Source organism: Accipiter gentilis, chromosome Z (genome assembly GCF_929443795.1).
Source record: "Accipiter gentilis chromosome Z, bAccGen1.1, whole genome shotgun sequence".
Taxonomy (NCBI): Eukaryota; Metazoa; Chordata; class Aves; order Accipitriformes; family Accipitridae; genus Astur; species Astur gentilis.
In genome coordinates this window covers 63,071,823-63,096,685 of record NC_064919.1, presented here as the reverse complement: position 1 = coordinate 63,096,685, position 24,863 = coordinate 63,071,823, and the positions used below count along the sequence as shown (strand labels likewise).

The 24,863-nt window shown below is 44.1% G+C and overlaps 1 protein-coding gene across 1 annotated transcript in view; it reads right to left on the bottom strand.

Annotated features, from left to right (window-relative positions):
- Positions 1-2,409: 2,409 nt before the first annotated feature.
- Positions 2,410-24,863, bottom strand: part of CMYA5 (cardiomyopathy associated 5) — a 49,155-nt gene continuing 26,701 nt past the window's right edge. Inside the window, exons 6-13 of the mRNA XM_049794395.1 lie at positions 24,675-24,796; positions 18,479-18,628; positions 17,283-17,429; positions 13,679-13,823; positions 6,093-6,226; positions 5,212-5,311; positions 3,980-4,156; positions 2,410-3,021 (exon numbers count right to left, since the gene is read on the bottom strand). Coding sequence (XP_049650352.1) covers positions 2,769-3,021; positions 3,980-4,156; positions 5,212-5,311; positions 6,093-6,226; positions 13,679-13,823; positions 17,283-17,429; positions 18,479-18,628; positions 24,675-24,796 — 1,228 coding nt within the window. The 3' untranslated portion in view covers positions 2,410-2,768. The remainder of the gene's footprint in view (positions 3,022-3,979; positions 4,157-5,211; positions 5,312-6,092; positions 6,227-13,678; positions 13,824-17,282; positions 17,430-18,478; positions 18,629-24,674; positions 24,797-24,863) is intronic.

Sequence of the window (24,863 nt, the reverse complement as noted above, 5' to 3'; positions counted from 1 at the left end):
GTGGACAGTTACCTTCTGGAAAGCGAATTCCTGAACTTGGTGCCACTTCAATAGCCATCAGGCAAGTAAAAGGTCACAGCTGAGGTACCTCTAGGCTTTCCAAGGGCGGGAGATTTTACACCATGTATTATAAGTCCTAGAAGTTTAATTGTGGCTTTCAGGACCTGCTTTCCTCACTAATATGAATCTTTTCCCTATATTGAATCTTAACTCTTGTATACTGTTTTCTTGTTCCATTTTGTTCCATCTCTCTGAACAGGATATTGTCTCTAGGCATTTTTTTTTGTCCAGCATAGCTTAATGCAGACCAGGTTTAGACATTCAAATTAGTGACCCTTTCAATTTAAAATAATTTATCCAGCTTTCATATAAACAATAAATACACTTTTTGATACTGCCCAATCTAAAAGCTGAACCTTTTACAAAAATTAGCAAGAAAACAGAGTAAGGCAGTTTTTCAAAATGAATGAAATATTTCTAAGAATGAGGTGCCCCCAGTAAAAACATTTTGCCAAGCTCAAATGTTGTGGTAGTATCTGACTAATAATGCATGGCAATAGACCAGGCTTTCACTTTTCGTGTTAAAGCCACTATTTACTAATTTGGTTGCCTTTGACAAGGCAATTGCCTCTTGACTTCATTGAAAAAGCCACCCAAATAATTTCACGCCATTTTGCTCTCCTCCTCACTGCCTGTCCCCTTGGCAATACATCATGTTGGTGTCCATGAAGCAATCCCACGTTTGGGACAGCAGCCACCAGGGTGAGGAGAATGCAGGTAAAACTGCCCCAGTGCTGGGATTTTTCAGGTTTAGTTCAAAGCACCACATTAAGCTCTGGAGATAGCCAAACCTCCAGTGACCTCACTGGCTGTGGGAGCGTGAGGAACGCACCCTGCCGACACCACTGCCCTGCTTCTTAGTTTATCACCATCTGCCCTGTTGAGTTTTCAGCCTGCCTTCTGCCTCCTCCTCCTCAGCCTTCATGATAACGCCACCCTCCATACCCTTTCTGTCTGTCTTTCCCAGTTAGCCCTGGACCTTTTTCTCACCATCCTCCACATCTCTACAAAACACTTGCTTGAGCCAACAGGGCACTACCTTGCTTTTTCGTTCCCCCCTCTCAGGCAGGCACTCAGGACTGGCACTCTTTAACTGAAATGCCAAAAAGAGCTCTGCCTTAAAATAAATGGTCACAGGATCTTGTTTCTCTTGCCTTAACCACCCCAAGCTATGACAGTGTGGAGCGTGGGTCCTCTGGGACACCAAGCATACAGCAGGCTAAAGCAGCAAGCACATGCCTTGGTGGTATTAAACAGCAGCAACAGGCATCTCCTCTGAGCATAAAAAGCAGAAGCCTCCCTGTAACTCATTTAAGTCCTCTCTTCAGAAGCAAACCCTCTCCATTAGACTTCTGAAATCTGCTTTACTTTGGGGAGTACAGCTCTTCAGCTGAGCTCAGAAATCAGTCTGGCAGTGTAGTCCCCTGTGGCAGAAATCTCCAGAGCAGGCACAGCATGAAAAGCAATGCCCGCCTGCCTTAAGATTAATTTCCACCCAACATCCACTGGAATTCAGCACCGCTGGCACCCATGCATTCAGCCCTTGGGGCAGGCAGGAAGGCAGCCATACCACCGATGTATGAAGTGCTTAGAAAAATGCTTTGAAAAAGCCAAGGGGGAAAATCTGCATCCTATTCCTTTGCTGGCACCAGCCATTTTTAGCCTGCCTGTTTCAATGGTCTTGAAACACCATGCCTCGCTGGTGTCATGCTGGTACTCATGTAGATAACAGGAGGGAGCGGGGCAGATGCAGGAAAATGTCCGCAAGCCTGAAATTCAGAGCACCAAATCGATAAGTGCAAAGGTAAAAAGCAGTGATGGAAAAGGGGTGATACACAAGGTTGCTAGCAACTTAACTCTTCTCTAAGGTCCCAGGTGGCAACATTTCCTTCACCATCGAAACCACCTAGCCAACAAATTGAGGATGAAAAACATAGGGAAGACTTTTACCACTACTATCTAGTTTCCTCATACATGTGTTTCATGAGTACCTATTTACAGGCACAGATAGTTACTGACAACAGTCAGGTAGCTGTCTGTTAGTCTTCTGTGAGCAGGGTAGGTAAGTGTTGCATACTCAAACTTTACATGACTGATATGAAGACTAGTCTGGGACTCACTCATTTTGGAAACATGTAGATTTCTAAGTTTCCAAGCTTTCTTAATTTGTGCATTTAAATAAAAGAGTTGGCAAACAATAACACAAGATATATTAACTTGCAGAATGGTTCAGCTGTTGAAATTTTTTCACATTTTTCAAACATCATCTTGGATTCAGGCTCTGACTGTCCTGGCAAATGACGAAATCATGGCTTTCATGTATTGCAGTGAGAGATGCATTTATTTTATACACAGGCTCACCATCAACTTTAAAAAGGCAGTTAGCACTGTCGTTATTTTCACAGGGAAAGTACCTTCCCCCCCCCGCCTGCTCTTAATGTTCTTATCTAACAAAACATTTTTTTTCCCCTGAAAAGCACTTCTGTGTATATCACTATGTGCACACTCTGTCTGAAGGAGTAGATTTTCTCTCCAGGCTCAGGGTGATGACATGGCCAAGCACTAACTACAGTCACTGATGATGTGGGGGAGAGCTGTGTGTGTGGCATTCATTGGTGAAAACTAGACATCCCTCCCTGACACCCCCTTCCCCTCCCTGTCCCCTGACACTGTAATTGTCAGTTTTCCTGAGAGTGTGAAGCAGGAGATTAGCTGTGCTTCACAAACTCCGGCAGCTCCATGCCTGTGCACAGGGTAAGCACTCCAGCCTTCTCCAGGGCAAAGGCCGGGTGAGCAGCGTCAGTGAATTTGTGCCTGATGGCAAACAGCACCAGTCCTCTCTCTGCATTGAAGAACAACAGTCTGCCGCCACTGTAATCCAAGAGGATGCCAATCCTGGCTGGGTATTCTGTCACACAGACATCGCTCATCACACCGGTGTGAAGAAATCTGTAAAGCAAGCTGTGGGAAAATGGAAACCAGAATACAGTGAGCTTCTTCATGGAGATTTACCAGAAATAACCTGCAGCTTAATTCCCACCTATTAACAGGTGGCTACATACAGCAGCATATCACGTGGCAACAGCATTTTGCTCAGTACATAAACAAAGTGATTGTGGCATCGCTTCAAAGCCCTGCCTGGCATGCTGATTAGCCCTTTCGCTTGGCATCTGTGGACTCTCAGGGTACAAGCAGACTGGCTGTAAGCATATTCCTCTAGATCTTTCTTATTACATGTCTTTGTGGGGATTTAAGCATGAGCTCTGCTTTGGCAAAACCCTCTGCATTTCAGATGTTTCATTTAGGTAGTTATGTTCATGCATCTATATGATTTCACACTAAAAAAAAGCACACTTATTTAGATCAAGAGCACCTTTACACCACCAACAGGGTTACGCCTTACAAACCTCCAAGCAGCCTGGCACTGGCCTGCTGAAGTCTACCCCAGCACCCTGCAGTCCTGCCACAGTGGCATGTGGGTGCCTATCACTGTGAAGGACAAGGCAGGAAAAAGGCATTCCCTATGGAGGCTTGACATCTCCTTCAGATCGAAACAGATTCTAAAAAGACTGCATTTATGTAAATAAATACAGTTGCTGAGATTTTGTGAAGCAGTTCAGGATATGAGCCTGGAATGACAAAGCAGTGGGAAATTAGTTTTTTAAGTTTTATTCACCGGCTGTGTGAAGGGCAGTACACTGGTCTGTTTGATATTAATTTTAGTTTTTAAGGTGCTTGATAAGATTTTTTTAATCAAGAGGAGGTCTAAAACTCCTTTGTAGTTGTCCTTTTCTTATTACTCAAATTTGCAGAAAGAAAGCAGGTGAACCCTTTTGATCTCTTGATTCTTGAAGCTGGCCAGCTTTATTTACATGAAGGACAAGTGACTTCCCAAGCAACCAGACTGACACAGCTTTACCTGGTTCGTGTAGGACAGCACCGCATGCACCAGGAAGTATCACTCAGCCCCAGAACACTGCTCCGTGATATTGCCTCATAGCAAACCCCAATCCTGTAGCTTCTGCAGGCAGAGACAATGATTTCCCAGTAATGACATCCCCGAGCAGGCAGCAGTTCACCCAGGACTGAAGGAAACCTGTTTGTGGGAGAGATGTACAGTAAAGTGAGTGTAGTAGTAGATCAACCCTATTGTGATATTTCTTACAGCCATGTCATGCAGCAGCACCTAAAATTACTAATGGATTGCACACTGTTCTAACTGCAGGGTTTTATCAAAGATTTGAATGTTGCCACTGAGAGTAATTTCATCTTTGCACTAATATGGACTCATCTTAAGGAGTGAAAAACATGCAACTTTACCCAAAATTATTTGAAGCTAGCAAAAGGCAGAAAAGGTAACTTTGGAGGCAAAAAATGGACCTCAAATTTAGAAGGCTTGTTCAAACCTGAAAGTATGGCTGTTTTAAGTAGGTACAGTGACAAACATCTTGTGTGTGTTCAGCTGTAAGAGTAAAAAAGTGCTTAAACCAGTAATACCTCGTTACCTTTGAAGAAGCCATATCAGTGTGGCACAACTTATACAAGTGGACCTGTGTTTATGATGGGACTGATATCAGTATGCCAAAAAAAATAAATCACATTTGCAATGGGTGGAGATAGCCTGATAAAACTGTTTTAAACATATCCCAGGAGCACTTCCTAGTTCTTCAAAGCCACAGATGCTTTGGAAAACGTTACCAATAATGCCATCAGTAGAGGAGCAAAGTATGGAAGATGGATTACTTCTAGCAACAATGTATTAAAAAATAAGCCACAAATCTAGCCTTCTTAGGGCAGCAACAAATTGCTTTGAGGCTGAAGTGCTATGAAGGATTAAGCAGTGACCACGGACTGAGGCAAACCCAGCAGTCCCACTAGGTACCGCTGCCTTCAACTTTCTGGCAGTTCCTCAGTGTGACACTGAACTTTTCCCAGCACCTGCATCAATGCTGCTACTGGCTTTATTGAGATACTGCAGTGTTTGAAATGAGGGTCAATCACACGAAGTCCAGAGGCTGCATGACTGAAGCGACTCAGTTCTTCCACAAAAATTAGTTAGCGCCATGTGAAAGCTACCTATAGGCAAAAATAAGAGTGCGGTGCCCATCCTGAACCCCATAGGGTGGTCGTGCTTGTCATGCTGCTACTCACCCAGTGAATTTGGTTTTCTCAGGAAGGTGAATCACTGTTGCATTGGAGGAGATATGCAAAGCAGGATGGGCTGTGTCACTCAGCAGGCGAAATCGAGTTCCTGGTACAATTCATGACAAAGAAACACCAGTTCTGAGAGGCTGGCAACGTTAACACAAGATGCATCATAAAATGTTAAGCAACAGTTACTGCCATCTTAGCTGAACAGAGTTGTGTCTGCTGGCAGGAAGGAATGACAAAAAATTGGGTCCGAATGCAAGGAGTCTTCCAAGCTGCCAACTGGGACGGCAGTCTAATATTCAGAAATGTAGCTAGGTGATGAAGAAGTCTTCCATATTTAAGAAGGTTGAATAATTTTCAATCAATTGCTTTTTCAAAATAGCAAATTTGAATTTTGAGGCTGGTTTGAAAGAACCATACATGATTTAACACTATTTATCTAGAAACCTTGAAGTTTAAATCATCCGTTACATTTTAAAACAGCTCTGCAAGCTTCCTTATCCCTGAAACCAAAAGTCCGTAAGTTTTTAATTGTGTGGGGGTTTTTTAAGGTCATGGCATCTTTTATCAGAACGTGCTCTGCCAAACTCAAACAAACTGGGATCCCTGAAGAACATTTAATCATTTCATATCTCTGACAGAATTCAACGTTTTTGCTTCTGAGATTGCATCAGTTTTATGTTGATATAAATATACAAACTTCAAGTGAAGTAGTCCCTGATTGTGTTAATTTTAAGCAGATAAAATATGGTCCCTTTTACCTCAATAACTTGCTTATTCTCATATCAGAAAGTTCATGTATGATTTCCAGAGGAATATGCCATCTTTGTCTGCTTTGCCCCTCCATCCCATTGTTTCGACATCAGAAAACGGTGATCTACCTTTCGTTGAGATGAGAGCTGCTTCACTTTGTTCACTTGTCCCAAATGTGTTGACAGCCCTCAAGTAGAAGAAATAGTTCACATTGGGCTCCAGGGATACTTTCAGTTCAGGTGTCCTTATACCAGCAAAAGATCTGCAAATTTTGAAGATTTTCATACATGAAAATGTATGCAGATATCCAAACCAGGAAAGCTGATTTATGTAAACAGCCAAGCCATCTAACAGTATTGTTGATTACTGAAACAACAGGCACCACAGAGAAACTCCAGACTGGAAATGTGAACACTGTTTTCACAAAAACCTGGGTTATGTAGGAGCTTTGGCACTTTACTTGAGGGACCGACGCTCCTTAACTTTGACAAATTTTCAGGCTTTCGTTCCTGTACTACCTTCTCACTCAGTGCAGTCATTTGTTGTAATGCTCACTTTATGTTCATTTTGCAGCATAAGTCATCACAAAGAATGCAAGCAGCACAGAATCAAATTCTCATCTGCCTCCTGTGAAAAGTCTGCTTTACAAAATGAACAAGCTTCTGAAGAAGAAAAGCACTTTTAATTAATTCAGTTGCATGACAGTGAATGCACTTGTGTTTGTACTATCTGGGCACAGGCTCCAGATTCAAAACAACCGATACCCTTATCTGAGACTGCACAGAAACCACACACTTCTTATTATGAACTCACAAATAGTTCCTCAACAAAGTCTTTGCTTTGTCTCCCTCATGGTGCCATGCATTCTAACAGGCTGGTTTTGCAAGAGGCAGCAGCAGGGGAACTGCCTTTGGACAGTGCCCTGTTTTGACAAAGTCTCCCCTTTGTGGTGTCTCAAAACTCCAGCCCCCACAACTTCAACCACTGATGTCTTGACACCTCCTGGAAAGCAAGAATCAGCACCCACTCAATCTGCTTCACGGGTGCTTTGAAGCGCCAAAGTACTTTGGATGGCTAGAAAGATGCCAATTTTATTTTCTATATTGTCAGGAGTATGAAAGATTGGCTTAACAAATTCTCATACACTGGATCCTGATTTTCCCCATTTTGCTTTGTATGACAATGGCTAAGCCAGACAGTATATACCCACTGCATTGTATGCCTGCAGGTAAAGACTGTTTATCTGTATAAAGTAGATAATTTCCTCACAGAAATGCTTACAGGAATCTTCAAGGCAAGTATTTAAATTCATGAACAGAAGACGTGCCTTTCGAGAGCATGCAAGGCACCCTCCCTTCCACCTCAGGTTTGAGAGTGGAGCCCAGGATGGCCTTCGTCCTGTAGGTAATGTCTCTACGGGAAGCTAAATTAAACAAATTACCTATTCCAGCACTAATTACTGTGACCGCAGTGGAGGTAAGGCAGGCAAGTCAGAAGTCATATCATATCGTTGCTATTAATTTGTAGTGACTGTTTTTCTCCGTATCTCCCACCAGAGAGCAGTATAATCTGAAGAATAATCAGTGCTCATCGATCAGGATTTTTGACGTGCCTGTTTCTGCTGCATTTATGACATAAAGGTAAAATTCCACAGCCCTACAGACACCAAATTCCTGCTAACACCACATAGAGCTCTGTGTCTAGGTGGATGGCATCCTGGGGAAAGACTGGTGCATCATCTTGATTAGTCTGTAACAGGCATTTTGTACTGACAGATGTCATTTAAAGTGATTTGAAAGCATTGAGAAAAAGCACTGGGTGCTCCTGTGATCTGTTTTTTCAATTTGAGAGAATTTCAGAGAATTTGGGGCTCTTGCGTGATCAGTGCAGGGCTATGCCACCTTTGGGGAATGTGTTACATTAATGCTGGAACTGATGCAGTAAACAGAAGTGGGTTGCCTGAACACGGTAGCAATTGAACAGTTTGCTTCATCCCCGTGACTAACCAAAGCCCTGACTGTGAGAGCACTTCAGCAAGGCCCTGGGAGTTTGGCAGGCTGGTCGATTCTTACTGAAGGGTTCCAGGAAAAGGTGCAACCTGATGATTTTCCTGATGACAACCTGAGCTCTTTAGACTTGAAAGAGGAAAAAGGCTCATCTGAGTATAGAGGACAAGAGAAAAAGGGAAGATGAGTCAAATAAACATACAAGATAGGAACTGGGCAAGGAAGCAAATATGAAACAAGTGAGACAAAGGAAAACCAGGATGGAAAAAAAGGCAGGGGAAAAGTAGTGGGCACTTAACTAGAAATTTGTCCATGCTTCCTAGAGAAGTCACACCCACTATATTCCTTAAAAGCACCACCCTGACATCTTTGCTGTGAATCTGAAGCACAGAACACCAGAAAGTTTTGAGCAAATAGTTCTAAGTGAGATGAAGGGATGATACGCTAAGCTATTTATCAGAAGCAATTTGTGGCATCATGTAGGTCAACATGTCTTAAGCATAGTGATGGCCTCTATATAAGTCCTTCTTCTGTCTTCTGAAAAATGCCATGTAAATCAGTACCCTTCCAAAGAAATTAGGAGATCTTCTTTTTCACTATGTGCTATTTAACTGATGATTAGTTAATAAAACACAAAATTATTTCTAAATGCAAGTAGACAGGTACATTCTGGTGTAATGAGTAGACCTGGGGTATTCATATTCTGGAGTCTGGATCCCAGAGCGTGGGTATTCAGGGAAGATTTGGGGTCCAGCTAACTGCAGAATAGGTCAGCCATCAGAGTTCAGACTTGTGTCTCTTTCAAATCTGAAATTCTCCAAATCAGAATTTGGTTGTACGTTTAAATCTGAGAGCAACAGCATGCCTCTTTTCAGTTGTAATTGGGAGAGAGAAAAGTCTGGACTTTAAGCAAATCTGGTCAGTGAAACAGTGATCAGATTTTCAAACAGCATTCTCTGCTTGGTAATCTATTTTAGTCAGATTTAAGCTGCCTAAGAATAAGAGCTCGTCAATTTTAGCTACAATTAAGGCTTAAAAAACAGTCTTGCTGCTGCCAACTAATGAAACAGAATATGCCAACAAGAAGGAATTTCATTTGCACCACTCTGAGCCAGGTCTAAGCTCACAAGAGGCTGCGTGCAAAGAAGAAATAGGTCTTGCTATTGCCTCTCCTTCTGTCTAGAGGATAGGGTGAAGAGGGAAAGTGAATACCAAAGGCTCCCTAGCAATCACTGTAGTTTGTCATGCTTCAGGTTGACCCTGCAATCAGTGATAAAAAAGCAAGGATGAGGAGAAGGTGTGATTACTGCTTGGCTTACAGCATACAGGTCAGACATAGGAGAAGGGAAGGGAAAATGCATCCTGACTGCGTGGGGGAAGCCTGTTTCATTTCCGAGCTCTTGTAACAAGCATTGCAGCTAGATCTTCCTCAAGATCACCTTAAGTATTGAACTGTGTAATTTTGGTCAGGAAAGAGAGAGAAATCCACCTACAACATTTCTGATGTCAGCTATTTTCTACTTCAAATACACCTGCCCACTTCATAGATGATTGGAAATGTAATAATGTTGTTATTAAAGCGTGAGGCATCCTCATCTTTAGCCTAAACGTTATCATGTTTGCACTGTCCCCACAATGTCTTCGTATCATGATACAAAATTCAGTGCATAGACATTCAAGAAACATGTGAAGTTAAATATTTTAAGTATGTCCTCTTAATCCCTCTCTTTATAAGAGGAATCTTTAAGTCTCAAAATACAGTCTCCAAATTTCAGTATGCGCAATTCAAAGCAGAACTGAAAGGAGTTATGTTTCCTCACCTTTAAATTGCCAAGGAATATTATAGTAGCATTTGTCTGTTAAATTTGTGATTTCCTTGGTTTTAGGGAAATCCGATGCTGTGTTTTGATGCATGTTTCTCTCATCAGTATCCTCATTTATTTCAAGGAAACAATGTCTGTATGGTATTTTTTAATATTGCATGAACCCAGCAAATGAAATGCCTTGCAGTGTTTCAGAACACCCTCTCTGCTGTATGTAATAGTCATTTCCACCCCCAATATTCCACTGAAACAGCACCTGTGCTGGCACCACCGGTGTGGAGTTAGAGCTGAAAGTATGCAAGCTTCCCAAGATACATGTGGAAGCACACAAAAGGGGTGCACCATGAGCAGAAAAAAGTTCTTGAAGCTAAAAATAAAGAACAAATAGCTCTGAATTTGCTCCCAGCTGTGCATGTTTCCCTTCGTCTCCTCTGTCCCAGGTCTGGCTCTTTTGGGGTTAGATCACCATAGCACCACCTGCAATGGTCCTCGCTGCTCTCTGAGACGGCAAGCCCAGCACATCCAGGGGGGAGGAAGATTCCTTGTTTTCCACACCTTGTATCCTGAGCTGGCAGGACAGTCATGCAGGCAACACAACAGAAGAGAGGCTTCCCTCTCCTTTTTCTAGCATTAGACCTGCTCTATAATTAGACAGAAAATTTTGGTCACTAGAAATGCCAGTCTCGCATTGGTGGAGAGGATGACACTCAGTCACTTCCACTTTTACGAACTGACTGCATACTGTACTAATTTCTGCCTCCCTGAGTCTTACAGATTTCTCATGACGTGATACATGGTTTCCATCTGAACAGCCCACACACCTAATCCCTGGACTACATTTCTCGCAGTTTTCCATCTTCCACCCACAGCTCCATTGACTTCTCAACACAGAGGCTGAACAGCAAGAAAATAGCAGAGCTCTGGAAACTGAAGGAAACATTTCAAAGCCCCATAAAGATTCTGAAAAAAGAATCAACCCGGGAAGGAGCTTTAAAACCACAGCAGCAGGTCAGGGACTCATTGTTGCAGAAGACTGAAGATGGTTTGGTATGAAACCATGTCCCTCAGGTGGCAAGCTGGCAAGGGGACAGAACCCAGAGGGAAAACCAGATTTGGTTTATGGTATTTAGAAGGAAACTTTAAATGAGGATTTACTTCCAGATGCGCTTCAAATTCTCTCCTTGGGGAGCTGGGACTGCTCCAGACATGCTCCAAGGACCTCCTTGGAGATATTGAAAAGCCACCTGGGCAACTGGCTCTAGGTGGCCCTGCTTGAGCAGGGATGTTGGACCAGATGACCTCCAAAGGTCCCTTCCAACCTCAACCATCCTGTGGTTCTGTGACATGGCGAAGGCTACAGGGGTCCGGCCCAGACCAGGGGCTCCACACTCATGTCCGGCTGTTCTATGGGGGCATTTGTCCCTGCCTGCTCCCTTGGTGGTGTCCCTTGCCTTGGGTGGGTTCCCAGAATGACATCCGTGAAAGCAGCCTTGTGGGATGGGACCATGCTGCTTTCTCCAGGTCTACCCTTGGATGTCCTTCCCCAACCTCTGCTTTCACACTGTGCCCGCAGCAGCAGCTGTGTGAACTTTGCAGGGCTGCTGGTACGTGTGTTTGAACTCCCACCCAGGGACTGGGAAATCACTCAGCTACAGGGATGCTGCAAGCATGAGAGGCACAGGCTCTCTGTCAACAGGCTCTATATTTGGCTGGTCCCCAAGATGAGTGTTGCTCAGGAAAGTTGTGTAGGGCAAACTCCAACCTTTCAAGGAAAGCAACCAGAAGAAACTACAGCATTTCCAGACCCAAATGCTAGGTGTGCATAAAGATACAGTTTTATTCCACCTGATACAGGTACTTGACATAGTAAGTCGAAGCTTGCCACAGGTACTTCCAGCAGGCAGCTTCTCACTACATCAGCTACATAAGGAATTGATTTCTAGTCCTAACTTGCACCTTGGGGGCCTTGGATGGGAGCAATACAGGCAGCATGCTCCATCTACCAGCAGGCTCTTTCTTCCTTGGCTTTATGCAAAAAATTGTATAGATATCTTTAAAAAAAAAAAAAATTTATCACTGAAACATCTTGTGCCATTACAGAACCTTTTGAGGTTAATCTCAAGGGGATGCTTTTGGAAAAGGAAACAGGGACATTGCTTTGAGGGAAAATAAGTGGTAAAAGATGGTCTTTGACACTGTAAAAAGAGGTCAGAGCCCTTCTACAAATACAGAAATTTAAACTACAGCAATTCTGAGAAAATTCATGATTTTGTCCTATGGGAATTTTTCACAGTTGTCACAGTAAAAGGCCAGATTCTGCCCAAAGGGAGGCCAAAAAGTCAAATGTGACTCAGTATAATTATAAACATGTTAGATTTTGCACAGGGTCACTTGAGAAAGGGAATAGGTCAGTTCTGGCAGCTTTTTGCCACAGTTCAGACCACACAAGAAAACTGCTTGGTGTTATTGACACCTCACTCATGGATTACAGAAACTGGCACACTTTCTGGTTCAGTTTTGAGAAAAAGAAGCAATTCCAGTTAACAGGAAGGAAACACAAGGGCAAACACACAGCACAGGTTTTGGGAGCAGCTACATTATCCCTGACCAACAGTGACTTCGGCAGGTTGGCAGGGACCTGATGGCCTCACGAAATATGTATGAAACAGAGCAGGTCATGGCTGCCCTCCAAGAGGCAGGAGAGCTCGACAAGACCTCTCCTTGATTGCATTAATGCAGCACATTGGTTTTATGTCAAGTTTTAGCCTACTTTTTTAAGGAGCAAAGCACGCACAATTTCACTGTCATACTTGCCTACTAGAAACCTGTGAACCCTTTAGTCCACTTAACTAATTTTGACTGCAGGGGGTGGAGGTCTTCCCTCTCTGCCACATATCCATGAAGTCCCTGTGAACTAGCCCCTGGGGTGAAGACCATAATCAGGCTCCCGGGGAGGTGAAGATGACAAACTCAGCTGGGCTGAGGCTCTTCCACAGGGTCCCATATGGCAAGTTAACCAGCCCCCCCCCCCCCCCCCCCCCCCCCCGGCTTCTCAGACCTTTGCAACTGTATTTTGCTGGAATATTGTTGTCATTGTTTTTAAAAAACAAATAAACAAAAAAAAAAAACCCAAGCCCCAAAGACATACAGAGCACCACATAATTTTCTCTTCATTTCAATGCAGTGCATGGTTTCATGACTCAGTGGTGCCTACATCCCTCCTTGCCCTCTCATCTACGCAGCACAGACTTAGCATAGGGGAAACCAGAGGGCCTGGCATAAGCAGACACCACCCCCAATTTCAAAGCTGCTCTTTAACCCCTGTGGCATGCCTGCACAGCTGGGAAGTGCTGAGCTCAGCTGTGCTTTGGGAAGCACCTGCCCACACAACAGCGCAGATGGGTCACCAGTATTCCAGGGACACCTGCATCACCCTTGCTATGCCCCAAGCCAGCTCCTATCTTGTTCACCCCCAAGCAGAGAGCAAACTGGGCCAGGCTCCTCCATCCTACTCCTTCCCATGGAGCTCAGCTGCCCTCCCCTACCCTGCCTGGGGCCGTGGCAGCTGCAGGGCAGCAATTGCTTCCCCAGCCAGCACAGCCCTGAAACTTCTGGCTGATTGCAGGCAGCGCAATGTCGCCGGGGTTTTGGCCCCAAATGAAAGGGATTGCCTGGTTAAGCAGAATAAAAAGGAAGTATTTTTATGTCTGAGACTAATCTCATAGATTAGTGTCTGTCCTGTAAGTTCCTCGGCACGCAGAAGCAGATTTCTGCCTTGCGCGGTTGAAGGCAGAATAAACTCTTGCGTAATGACCTGTGGTCTGGTGGACACTCATTAGTGGCTGCCTAATCCGACTGAGTGGCACTTGTGACCACGGCACTGACCTGAGACCCTCTCCTTCGGGCGAGTGCTGTCGGCAGTACTCCAGGGTGAAGGACTCCGCCGATGCCGAGCCGGCACACCAGCGGACAGTGGCTGTGTCCCAACACACCATGCAGTCCTCGGCCTTGATGGTGGGGATGGCAGGTGCTGGGGACATGGGGACAGAGGAACACGTTAGCTGTACTGTGAAGAGGGCGCAGGCGGCTGGAGGGGGATGCTCCGGAGGGAAAGGAAGAGTTGCTTCCCTAAAACCCCATGGGATAGTTAGTTTTGCCCGTCGAGCAGTGATCTTTTGCTTGTTTGTGTTTCAATGGCGGAGGGCGACATTATAGGGACACCCCCCCACCCCATGGTAGGACAGTCGCTGTGAGTGTTTGTGCATTTCTGCACATCCTTAGAACGCCCGTGTAGATTTTTATGCCTTTCATCTAGCACATTTTCCTCATTTCTGCCAGTCTTCAAGGAGCAGGGCACCAAGGCGTACTGCCTACAGCTCTCCCGACATCACCTCAATCCTGTCCTCAGCAGTCTCTGCATGAACTGCATCAGAAACAAATGTGCTGCTGCAGAACTGACAGGGAGATGCTGACTTTCTGCTTAATTATATCCTGTTTATTTTTGCAATGCTAAAATTTGGTACTGTAATTTCTCTTTTTCGGAGCCTCAGCTTAAGAGCTACAGACCCAACTGCAAGACATAAAATGGAATGTAGAATAGTGCACTGAATGCAAGCAATCAAAAGCTATTGTGCAAAATTGCACATCCAACTTCATAGGCTGAAAATGGATTAGTTGTATTCACTTGCTCTTTCCCTTTCCAGGGAATAACAACATAAACGAACCTTACAACCTGTTGTTGAAACTCACATAAACAGTCTTAATACCAATCCTGAAAAGAAAGGTTATTAATTAAAAAAGGTCATAGAAAGTTATTTTGCTTTTGAAGAGATTGGGTTCGGTTCCAAATAGGAGGCCTAAGACAAAAGTAGACATTAGACAATTTTATGACAAGTTAATCTTACAGAGCTGCAACAAGCATTCCAGATACATTCTGTTTTGTAAAAAAATAATTTGTTATTAGTAGAAAAGGAACAAAAAAACCCCACAAGAACGTATCGATTTCCTGGTTTAGTGAAAATCAGGAGGTTAGCAATTCAGGTTAAGATTGATGTTTTACTACAGGAACAGCTAATCTAGGTATTCAGCAGAACAATGAACCTGTGGGATAGATTCTCATCTGGTAATAGATCTGTGTAGCTCCCTTAGCAATAATCCCTTAATTCTCTTCTGACATATTTGATTATTGTCTGTTTTTAAATGCATCTGTTCCTAAAGAATGAAAAATTAATAGCTAAATCCCCTAATACCTGCATTCAAAAACTGACACAAATACCCACATTTATGTATGTGCAAACAGTATGTCACAAGACATCAAGCTTTTTTTTTTTATTGGAAATTATCTGTCTAAAGAGTAGATGGAGTGAGCATACCAGAAAAAGTGTTATTGTGCTTCTGAGATTTTTTTAACAAATTAACTGCAGTTAGAATATATATCTGATGTTCTTGTAATATTCCAGCACTCATATAAGTGATCTTATAAGAGGCAAAGAGCCAAAAAGCCCAAACCGGTAAGTTCTTACTCTGTCCCTCAGATACAGGGTGAGAATCACATAGGTTTTGAACAACAGAAGAAGGTGCATTCATTCCTATAACTTTAGGATTGCAAAAAGCCTTCATGTTGAGATCAGTTTGAGATGGACAGGGAAGAGGAGGGATAGAGAGATACTTGCTGCCTTCAGCATCCTTCCCCCACAGAAGACACTGCATGGGAATAGCATGGTCCCCAGGGGAGGGCAGGGGAGGACAAGCTGTAGTCTGGGAGGTGGAGGAGCAGGAGACAGGAGGTGCTGGAGGGATGCTGCAGCAGCACCCGCCTGCATTCCCCGCAGTTTCCCAGGCCCACTGCCACCTCCACGGGTGCAATTCCAACAGAGAAACCTTGTGGGGGTTCCCAACACCTGGAAGAGGCACAGCTTTGATCTGCTGTTAATGTGTATGTTCCCATAACTGCATACAACAGCAAATTATTTTTTTTATGTGCCAACTTTTAATTTGAATTACTAAAAATAAACTCTAAATTCTTGCTTCTGAGTTCATTGGGCTACTTGAAGAATCAAAGTATTCTAGCTTTATATCAAAGTAGCTGGCCTCACACTGAAGAAGTGGTTTCCATCACCAGTGCTCATCTTTCCACCTTTGGTGTTAATGGGAAGCAGCGGTTTTGCGCTAGTCAGTGCTCGGCATTGTCCCCACAAGTCCACCTGGGGCTCAGTGCACTCCAGAGAAGGTTCACTTCAGCTTGAGGGAAGGTGTTTAATGGGCCCTGATTTGATCTAGTTTATTTGTTTTCTTAAAGAAACAGGCTAAAGGAAGGTATCAAAGACTCCAGGAAATCAATCTCTTTTGAATGCTGTGATTTTGGGAAAAAGAATGGTGAGCCTGATGCCAAAAGGCAAAGACAGTTCCTAACATAATGGCTTCAGAGAGGTGAGAACCCCTTTTTAAATTATGATTTATTATCTAGTAAGAACTCATTATTATTTGACCATTTTGCAGGAATTCTGCACCATGTTCACAATTACACTGTTGAAAAATCTGAATTTCCACTTTGAATTCTCTGGAAGGTGATCTTTGCTAAAAATATGAATAGCAAATTGAATATCAAGGAACTTATTAACAAATTTGAAGTCTAGTGGATTAAGCAAAAGGCTTGAAGCTGTGTTTGCTGCCAAGTGATTTCAACAATATACTCAGTGTTGTACACAGTTATTTCATTACAAAATTATTAAATACTCTTTCTTGTCTGTCTTTTCTGACTGCAAGAATAGAATGATTGTTTTTATCTTGTAGCACTAAAAAAATTGTCTGGCAAGAGGGCCTCAGACACAAGATGCTTCACCTTACTCGTAATTCAAGAAGCAATAGTTTTGTCAATACAAATTACTAAAGAAATTAAAGTTCAAAAAAATTAAGCAGTCAAATGAAGCTCATGAACAATACTCATCTAATTACTCAATTTATACCACTTAAACAGCAGCAGAGCATCTCAGCAACACCTGAGATTTGTGTCCCACTGAGCTAGACGCAGTGTGTAACCTTGGTGAAGCAGGCCTTCCCTTGAAAAGTTAATAATTTGAATCGATGCAGCATAGATGTACTTGGGAGGATGGCAGAGGCAAAAAATGCAGCTGTTGCCTTCATTTTTCCACAGGAGAAGCAGCAGCAGCAGGGAGCAGCCAAGTGGCTTTCCCAGAGCTTACCCAGAGCATTGCAGTGCACCCACAAGAGAAATTCATAATGTGCTACCCCAATGCCCTAGTCATGAGGCCCAAGACTGGAAACGTCTTCAAATCTGAATGCCTTCAAGATTCCTCCCAGGAGCAATTATGCTGCTATATCTTAGCAAAAAGGGAAAAAACTGTGAGTTGCCTGCTATCTGCTAGATGGGCTAAATGAAGCGGTTTCTTCTGTTTCAGTAACGCTATGGACTAGAATTGGTCTAAGGACCTGAAGCTTATATTAATCAAATGCCAAAATATGTACATACCGGTTTTAAAAATGGCTTTTTCACTGGGTAAGCTACAGCCTGTGCCATTCACAGCCATGACCCATACACTGTAGCAGCGATCTGGCTCCAGGTCTTCCAAAATGCAGTGGCTCTCCTTCACCGTCACTCTGTACTCTTCCACCAAAGCTAGGAGGAGAACACACAAATGCATGGGATGTCACACTCATGTGTTGCACTGGTAGGGCCTACAATTGTGCCTCTCAACTAACATGTAAAAACCAGTCAATTAAAAAAAATCCAGAAAGCGTTACTAGCCAAGATCTCCATATTTTACTCTGACTCAGTTTTAACAAAGTTTCTGACGTGCCCTTGAGTTGAGTGCACTCAAACCCCATTGATGGCAAGGGGAGATTATGTCTCTCAGTCCTGCTGAGAACTAGACTGCAAATTTGGGACATACAATCAGCAGTTATCAACCTTGGTTTCACTGCTCTATAACATAACAATTTGTCATAATGGACTTTATAGTCCTTAGTTATAAATTGGCTATTATAAAAAGCCCTTAGCATCCTTTAGCATGCACACACCTACACACATGTGCCCACATACACACATGCACACATGTATTTGTGCAGAGCCTAGGAGCTTAAGTGACTTTATGATCAGTCTGAGCTTTTTAATGAATGAGCATTTCAATCCTCTTTTCTCAATTTCATATTTAACATCTGAAATATTTTAATGTCATTTTGAAAAAAAATCTTTGTCTACACGTGGAGATACTGATTGTCTTTTTCTGTCATTATTTTTATTAGAACACATTTCCAAAGTACAGGCAGGGCCCTAAAAAACAGATGCAGCCCATCCCTTTAGGAGCTCTATCTGCACTCCCCACGAGTATCCATGGGGCAGCATGGACATATCCTCTGTGAAGGTCAGGCCACTTAATAAAACGGCAGCTCAGCAGGGATGGTGCTGCTTCTCTGCAAACAACTGCCCTGCATTTTACAGACCATGATATTTATCTTGCATTTTGGGGTATGAAGGGGAGGAGAAGGAATGGTATCTCCCTCATGCTGTCCTCAACCTTTACCCATCCTTAATCCTACGCATGATGTCTTCATAGCTCCTCTTCTCTCTGCATCCTGTGCCCACTCCTGTAGCTTGGCCTCCCCTCTACTGACCCCAGCCCAGAGCAGAAAGGACTACTGCCATCATGAAGGCAAGACCTTACGCACCCTCTGCATCTTTGCTGGCTTGCAGCTCCTCCATACAGTAGACCTGGAAGCAGTCGATGGCATCCCCATCGTTCACAGACCAGTAGATGGCAATGGAGGTGCTGGTAGCTGAGTTTGGTTGCTGAGGTACGACAGTCGGTGTCTGTGGGACTGAGAGGAAAGTCTCCCATTGTTATTCACACTCCTTTACTTTCAGCCAAATTGCCTACACGTTTATGAGGCAACCCAGTTGCTTATTTTCACTCAGGTTGCTTATTTCCACAGAACACGTACAGCAAGTACATGAAACATGGAATACTGGTGCAGTTTTAGAGCAACAGGTTGTCTTGGTTTCAGCTGGGATAGAGTTAACTGTCTTCCTAGTAGCTGGTACAGTACTATGTTTTGAGTTCAGTATGCGAAGAATGTTGATAACATTGATGTTTTCAGTTGTTGCTCAGTAGTGTTTAGACTACAGTCAAGGGTTTTTCAGCTTCTCATGCCTGGCCAGCGAGAAAGCTGGAGGGGCACAAGAAGTTGGCACAGGACACAGCCAGGGCAGCTGACCCAAACTGGCCAACGGTGTATTCCATACCATGGGACGTCCCATCTAGTATAGGAACTGGGAAGTGGGGGCTGGGAATCACCACTCGGGGACTAGCTGGGTGTCGGCAGGTGGTGAGCAATTGTCCTGCGCATCATTTGTACGTTCCAATCCTTTCATTACTACTGTTGTCATTTTATTAGTGTTATCATTATCATTATTAGTTTCTTCTTTTCTGTTCTATTAAACCGTTCTTATCTCAACCCGGGAGTTTTACTTTTTTTTCCCCAATTTTCTCCCCCATCCCACTGGATGGGGGTGAGTGAGTGAGCAGCTGCGTGGTGCTTAGTTGCTGGCTGGGGTTAAACCATGACATAGGTCCTCCTAAACTAGGAACAGAGTAAAGTAATTGCTCAGTGTTTGAATCTGCCCATTTCCCTCACAGTCTGGACAAAATAAGATCCAGTCCTAGTACAGGGACCACCTGAACCCAACGCAAAGTGTGTGCCCACACCCTGCCCAGCTCTTGGGGTCCTTCCCCATGGGGCAGGACCACCATGCAGATGAGTCACGGCATGGCTGTTCATTTTCCATCTCCAGCAGGGAGGCTCCCAGGGCTATGGCAATCCTGGACACACAGAGCTGTCATACAGCTCCAGCAACCCCTCTCCTTTCCCCAAATGAACAGCTCCCTTCAGGTCAGAGGGAGAGCTCTCCAGCTCTGCATTCCACTTTGAGGCACACGTGCTGCTGAAACCCCAAGAGACTCTTGACAACTTCAGGCCACCTCCTCAGAAAGGCCAGAAGACCCTGGAGCCTAACACAGGCTCCTTTGGGTGACTGTCTTCTCCATTACCTGACCTTGCCTTGTAGCACAGGCGCCAGAGGACAGAACACCCTATGAAGAGGATGACCATGAAAGCAGACTGAAAGCACTTGTTTGTAGCCAACAGCATGGGATAGCTCACTGACAGGGAGTGGGAGCTTGCAGAGGAAGAAAGCCTCCTCCAGAGACAGACATATATGGCTGATCCCAGAAAGGCAGGCAGGGGAAAGGACCTGCCGCACTAGGAAGGGATTCATGCAGTGTGTGAAATCCACTGACATTGACAGCAGCAGGGATGTGCTTTAGGCAAAGGAAGGCTCTAACAACACTGGGGCACAGGAGGCTACCTGCAGCCCTGAGTCCACCCTTCCCCAGAGGTGGACTCCTACTGCAGCTCCACAGCTAGATGCTCCTGCCTGGCACGGCCATTTTCCCCACAGACCCAGTGGACAGAGAATCCTTGGTGCACAGGTGAATCCAAGCTCTGCCAAAGCACCTGAACCCCATGGGACAACCAGGAGCATCCCTCACAAAGAGTGCTTCAAAGACCTCCAAGGCTCCCCACATTTCATATAAACTTTGTCTCCTGATTGGCACAGATCCATCCCTGATGAGATATTGTTCCCCACTACGATTATGGCTTAAAAGAGAGGGAGGAGAGAGAAAGAGGCAAAAAGCCCCCAAAGATGTTCATTGTTAAAGTGATTGCAGGGAATGAAAAGACATGGTTCTATTTCTTCACCCAGTAAATTTCCATATTGCATGAATTCTCCTAGAATCTCAGCAAAAGCTTTTGCTTTTTTTCATTTATCTTCACAGTAATGATGATGATCCCCTGTGGCATGAACAAGGCAAATGCAGATGCTGGCTGTTTCCTTATGATTTATACAGAGAGCTACCAGTACAGTTGGATTACATCTGCTTCCCATCGAAAAAAAATTATCCTTCTCATTGCTAAAAACAATCCACATTTTGTCTTTTGACTGCATGTGGAGTTGGTCAATTTAAAAATTGATCGTGTTTAGGAAAAGACTTCCTTTCAGTGGACCCAGTGGGGAAACCAGCTTTTTTTTTCTTCCTGTGAAGTTGCCTAGAAACCGCTATTTATGATCACAGAAACCCCACAACTGCAAGATTTATTATTATGCCAAATTTGAATGGAAGCTAGCTTAATGAATGAAACTTCTGGGGAAAAAAAGATATATCAAAATCCAGTTCAGTAACATTGCAAAACATTTGATTTCTAATTTCCTTTTGCATAATATGAAGCAAACTTTTGAAAGGATGTAATTTCAAAGCAAGAAGTTGAACTATTCTTTTCAGAAAGAGAACATTTATATGTTATCAAAGTGATGATCCCTTTTAAAATGAATTTTAGTCAAAGAAATGAGATATTTGCACCACAAGTTTGCCTAAATCATATTTTGCAACAGGAACATGTGACATTTTCTCATCAGTTCAGTTTTTCACTGAAGTGCTGTAAGTGTAAGGAATTTTTTCCTTCATGCTACCTAATCTCCACAGCCCCCAGGAGAAAAAATAATAATCCCAAATGTTTTATGGACATTTAGCCCTTTCCAGTGTAATGAGAAATAACATTTCCTTGTCTTTGTGGACTTGAAAGAGAGTAGTTACATACCTCTGTGACTCTAATGGAAGATTGTTACAATAAGCAAAGGTCCTCACCTTCTGGTATAAAAGGGAAGGATGCGTGGCAAGCTTTGGAAATAATTTTTCCATTTTTAAGTTATTCCCACTCTTCTTGTGGCAGAGCCTGGGTTCCAATATGCTCAATGGCATGCTACAAGTGTTTTTTATGCTTATGAATTTGTTAATGAGGGTGGCTGACATGAAAGGAGGAAGAATTTGAGGGGAAAGCACTTTTCACTAGTGGATATGGAAAATTTGGAAATGGGGGGCATTTTGAAGGAAAGATGTTTCTGAAGTGGTGAAAATGAAGTTCTGTGAAATTGTTCTGTAAAAAACTATACTTTCTGAAGGGAAAATAAGTGTATTGGAGAAACATGGCAAATTCACACGTATTTCATCAAATGGCTTCAGTCAAAAAAAATTCTGACAGTGTCTGATATTTGTCTCCAGTATGTGACAAATTATGTACTCAAGGCATTCAATTCCAAATAAAGTTTCGTGTAGGCATTTACCTCTATTTTCCTTCAGGAGGGGCGTACTCTTGAAAAAAAATTATATATATTTTGTCTACTGCTCACAAAAGCAAAAAACACAATAGCAATTGAAATACTTGGTAGTGGAAGTGAAGAATGAAAACCAGGTATAAAGGATGAGGAGCTTTGAAGGTCACTTGCTAGTGGACAGTCATTCATTTCCAGTTAGTCAAAGCAAACTGGTCTGGAGCCATTTGGTGTTCAGCAAACATAGTAGTTAATGTAATTGAAACTGAAAAGCAGATCTCAGCAGTTCAGGGAAAAAATGTGTTGGAGTGTGTTTTGGGTTTGCGTGGTGCAGGGGGTTTTTTTTGGTAGCGTGGGAGGGGGCCGCAGGGGTGGCTCCTGTGAGAAGCTGCTCGAACCTTCCCCAGGTCCAAGTCGGACCCGCCGCTGGCCCAGGCCGAGCCCATCAGTGACAGTGGTAGTGCCTCTGGGAGAACCTATTTAAGAAGGGGAACCTGCGGTGAGCAGTGGGATTGGAATGTGAGAGAACCCCTCTGCAGACAGCAGGATCAGTGAGGAAGGAGGGGAGGAGGAGCGGGGGAGGAGGGGATGCCCCTGCAGCCCGTGGTGAGACGGCAGGCTGTCCCCCCCCCAGCCCATGGAGGGGAGCAGAGGAGCAGATGCCCACCTGCAGCCCGGGGAGGACCCCATGACAGAGCAGGGGGATGACCCCGGAGATGGCCATGACTCCATGGGAAAACCCGTGCTGGAACAGTCTGTGCCTGAAGGACTGCAGCCTGTGGGAAGGACCCATGCTGGAGAAGTTTGTGAAGGACTGTCTCCTGTGGGAGGGACCCCACAGTGGAGCAGGGAACAAGTGAGGATTCCTCCCCCTGAGGAGGAAGGAGCAGCAGAGACAAGGTGTGGGGAGCTGACCCCAACCCTTACCCCCTGTTCCCCTGCACTGCTGGGGGGAGGAGGGAGAGAGAACCGGGAGTTGAGCTGCGAAGGTGGGAGGGGTGGGGGGAAGGTGTTCTAAGGTTTGGTTTTACTTCCCGATAGCCTTGTTTTGATTTGATGTGTAGTAAATTAAATTGGTTTTGTTTCTTCCCCAAGCTGAACCTGTCTTTTGCCCATGACCACTAGTGGTGAGTGATCCCTCCCTGTCCTTGTCTCAACCTACAAGCTTTTCTTTATATTTTCTCCTCATCAGACCATGGCAGCGGGGGGGGGGGACGGGGGGGGGGGGTCGGTGAGCGAGGGGCTGGGTAGTGCTTTGTTACTGGCTGGGCTGAAACCACAACAGAGTGACTTGTGAGAAAGGAAATACACAGCATGACAAAATGGGTCTGTCCTCCTGGATGACCTTGCCACTAGTTAGCAGCCCAGGAGGAAAGAATGATTGCAACCATAGGACTGCAAGAGGAATTTTAGGAACTAAAGCAAGACACATAGCATATTTGCACCACTGTAAACTCTGACTGAGAGTGGGTTACAAAAAGATCTTTTTATCTGACTTGCTAAATAGTGACGCTGAGATAACGCTGTATGCACAAGTGCCTGTCCAAATTCACCTGAGAACCTTTGAATGCCACAGGCAAATTCATAGAAATCTGACAGGGAGGTAAGGTCTCGGAGATAATTCAGTTCCTCTAGGTCTAATAAAAGTAGTGGTGTGGAGGAGAGAGATGATCTCCCCATAGTGACACTGCTGAGTGGTCTCAGCTCTTATTAGACTCTGGAGAGTCTGCACAAGACGGCACTTCTCCAATGTCCCTTAGCACCTGAAAATCCAGCCAGGAAACAAATCACCTTAGGGAAACCGATGTTCTAGTTCCAGTGGTCTGGGACCAAACATGTGAGAAAGAGGCTTTGCTTGAAAAGCCAGAGAGTGACTATGGCGGTGGTGGTGCATGTGATGGTGAATGGGAGGTCACAAAGTATGACAGTGAGATGCGAGATCCCTAAACAAACCTTGTCTTGAGAAAGAAACACTGGAGTGAAGCCCCATTATGAGGAAAATGAATCCACAAATTGGTGCTGACAATTTCTTCATTGACAGCTGTCCAGATCCAGATAATTTCTATAGGTCTATGTACAGGCAGAGCAGAAAGCCTACACAGGCAGGATTTTTACAGGACATGAAATATCAGATAGAGATTAATAAACACCATTATTACCCCATTTTCACTGCTGCCCTCTGAAGCAGAGGCTATTTCCAGCTACGGTTAACCACTTTCTCCTCACGTCCCATGGAAGTTTCAGGTGCCTCTGTTCACTTGCCACAATCCCAGGGACGTCAGCCATCAGCCAGCCCCCTACCCTCCTCCCCACACCAGCAATGCTGGGGTTGTCCCCCTCAGGGGAAGACAGCTCAGGAGACCCTTCGATTGCCTCTTCTGTCCCTGTCTGTGAGGAAACAGCAACTTTAGCCTAGAGAGATTTACAGAAAGAGACCTTCTGCTAGTCTGAGGTACAGATATCTGAAACGATGCAAGAATCCCCCACTTTAGCACTCTTCTCTCTGTTGCTCATCTTAGTGCCCTACTATAAGCCAAACACTTGTGCACAATTAGAATTCATTTTACATTCAACTCTGATTACTAATTACATGGTTTGCAAATTTATACTTCTCAGATTCTGTTTTTAGCTTCCTAAAATTTCCAAAGCATTGCCAAAACATTAGCTTTTGTAAAGACAATATTCTGAGATTCTTACCAGCCACATGTTTTAAGGAGTCCTGGTTGCTTTGTCCTGGACTGTCTGCGTAGTGCTCAAACAGTGAAAAAGCACTGGGCACCTTTTCTAAAGAGAGGGTAGTATCCATTGCAGAAAGTAACCTATTTGGAAGAAAACACATAGCTGTCTGTATAAATCCCTTGTGGTGTCACATAGTTTTCCAAAGGC